This window comes from Cynoglossus semilaevis, chromosome Z, assembly GCF_000523025.1.
Source record: "Cynoglossus semilaevis isolate Cse_v1.0 chromosome Z, Cse_v1.0, whole genome shotgun sequence".
Taxonomy (NCBI): domain Eukaryota; kingdom Metazoa; phylum Chordata; class Actinopteri; order Pleuronectiformes; family Cynoglossidae; genus Cynoglossus; species Cynoglossus semilaevis.
The window spans coordinates 9,958,785-9,961,636 of NC_024328.1; the positions used below are offsets into that span (position 1 = coordinate 9,958,785).

The 2,852-nt window shown below is 38.1% G+C and overlaps 1 protein-coding gene across 2 annotated transcripts in view; it reads right to left on the reverse strand.

Moving 5' to 3' along the window:
* Positions 1-370: 370 nt before the first annotated feature.
* Positions 371-2,852, reverse strand: part of LOC103397729 (SEC14-like protein 2) — a 10,483-nt gene continuing 8,001 nt past the window's right edge. For both annotated transcript variants that reach the window (XM_025053036.1, XM_025053037.1), the window contains 3 exons: positions 2,145-2,284; positions 1,313-1,482; positions 371-1,214 (listed from right to left, as the gene is read on the reverse strand). In XM_025053036.1, the coding sequence (XP_024908804.1) occupies positions 1,063-1,214; positions 1,313-1,482; positions 2,145-2,284 (462 nt within the window). In that variant the 3' untranslated portion in view covers positions 371-1,062. The remainder of the gene's footprint in view (positions 1,215-1,312; positions 1,483-2,144; positions 2,285-2,852) is intronic.

Consider the following 2,852-nt stretch of genomic DNA (forward strand, 5'->3'; position numbering starts at 1 on the left):
TGAAGGAATAAGAGCACACCATCTACAAAGAATATAGAATTGTGTCCAAACAGATTTTATTGATGACGGACTATGTCTATGTAGTACCACAGAATTGTTGAAGGAACAATTGCTATACACATACATCTTGGTAATATTAATATAATGTGTTTTGCAACATGTTTTACAATATATAAATACAGTTGTAAATATAGTGCTGTAAGTCTATGTTCCGAAAATATGCTGACTTCATAACAAAAGCGCTCAATATTGTACTGAGCCCCTAAAGTGACATGGGGAAAAAATGAGAAATGTTTCTCGTGCGCACTAGATACTTTCTCGTGATGCAGCCAAACAGCAGAGGTGAACAGGTGTAAACACACACAAAATTTAATTTTAAATTTAATTTATTTTGGTGACTTACAGCAGGGTCATCAACATACATTTTTAAGAACTACTTGTATTTACTTCCTACCCTAACTGTATACTTCATTGATTCTCAACCACTGTGTTGCGGCACACTAGTGTGAAACTTTACAATTTTCAATCAAATAGTCTGAAAACGTACTTATTCACTGCTATTAATTTATCTTTGGTTCACGTGAGTAACCTTATACTTTCGGAATGTGTTGACGGTATCTGTGTTAGTGCGTTGCGTAAAAAAAGTCCCAACTTCCTCCGGTAGACATTTGTGACAGGACCCAGGAACCAAGTGCTGCTCGCTCGTGTCGTTCATTTGCTTCCCGCAATTTTAACTAAACTTAGCGACACAATTAGGGACACAATTAGCAGCAACACCTGACCACACGAAAAATGTATTTACGGTACTTGAAATTTGTACAAAAAAAAGTCTTTATAAATAATTGTTTGAACCGAATTGTGACGTCAACATCGTGGTACATACCACTGTCTTTGGCGTACCAGCAAGCCCCTGATATTTAGATAATGAACCTGATACCACTGTAGAGACCACGGGTGTGAAACCGCTTTGGTGAACTTGCTTCTGTCAACATCAATTATTACAGGCTGTGCAAACATTTGGCTAATCAACAACACTGATGTGTTGTTGATCATCTTCTTGCATTATGACAGACTGTTGCCTTCAGCTTGTGTGCTGTTGCAGGAACTTCCATTCACTTGGGGGGGCTGTAGGTGGTCTGGCAGCAGGATCTCAAATGTAAAACTAACTCTTTTGGCCTGGAAAATGCTGTAAGTGTTGTCAAATCTCAGCACATCTGTGGAGGAAAACAGACACAGTGTTTATAGATGGGGCTAAACTCAACCCAGGGCCAAGGACAAAAGATTAACAAGTTTAAAAGAGTGGTTTACTCACAGACTCCAGGCTGGTCACAGGTCAGTGAGCCGTCCTCGGGAACTAAGTGGGCATTGTAGCGCTGGCTGGGCAACACTTCCTCCATCTGGGCTGCCTTCTTCCGTTCACCCTTCTTGGCCTTCAGAAAGACACCAAAGCCGATGTCTGCCCCCTCACTGGCAAACTGCCACCTGAACCAATTAACCAAATGCCAACTTCACATCTTCAAAACAAGACTAATTTGTAGTTTGCTTGAGCCCCTGATATCTTTGCTTGGTAAACAAATAAATTATCTGCTATTTTATGGAACATTCATAAATAATAAATCCATATATATGTAAAGTAACCTGTTTTATCAGGGACTTTTTCATTTATTTAGCTGCTTTATTACATTTCAAAGTTTGAAATGTTCTCTCTAGCCGTAATCATTATTTTTAGTTTAGTTTAAAAAAATACACAATAACGGATCAATGTCAGTATATGAGATAAGCTGTCATAAGAAAACTGTAAGAATTTTAGTTACATACCAGATAATATGATAAACTAATGGAGAGATAAAGCAGAGACCGTCTACTGCTGTATATTTATTAAAATGTTGTTGCATTTTTAACATTTTGTTGCATTTTATGTGTCACATAAACACATGGTGTTATTAAATACCTTTTTTAAATATTGGATATTCATACTTTTATTGTAAACATGCAAAATCAAAATAAATAAATCGTTCTTATCAACCATAACTTCAACAGCACTGCAGTTCTCGTTTAAGACATTTTATTAGACGTTTGATATAATGGCGTAATGGCCTAAATAAAATAATAATAATAATACATAAAAACAGCAGGACACTGACCTAAGGACACAGCCCGGAAACAGTATCTCATAGTCCATTTGTCTGGTAGAGCCTCGATTGATCGTCAAACACTGGTCATACTCCAAGTTCACGTGATCCCAAACGTAGTAGGATGACGGCACCGGGCCGACGTGATTGATCTGAGACAGGGGTTAGAAAGCGGAAGTCAGACAATGCAGGTGTTCCATGCTTGATAAAGGTACGAGTTGATTAGCATCAATGAGCTACAAATAATGTAAACTTACTTTGAGTCTTTGCCATTACACCGTTCCTCTAAGAACACTACGATGCAGCAATGTTTTAGTGTCAGAATATGTCCGTTTGTGGTCAGAGCCACATTACCACATTATGTTGAACTTTACTATCAAAAACAGAAAAGCGCTAAAAGTTTACAGCGATAACGAATATGTCGTGAGTGAAACATCCTCTCAGAGGAGCTCTGAACCGATGCCGTGTTTTCTTTTCCTTACGTTTTAAATGACATTTCTTTGTTCTGTCTTCTGCTAAATAAATAAAAGCAAACATTTATTTTATTTGGCTTTTATATTATGAATGAAACTATATAACGTTACATTATTGTATAATACGTCCGTGGTGGACAAGATGGATAGGCTGGCAAACTCATCATCAGGAAGTGGCTGGGACTGCCGAGAAGCCTATCAGATGTAGGCCTCTTTGGCAGAAATGCACTGCCGCTGCCCCCCCCAC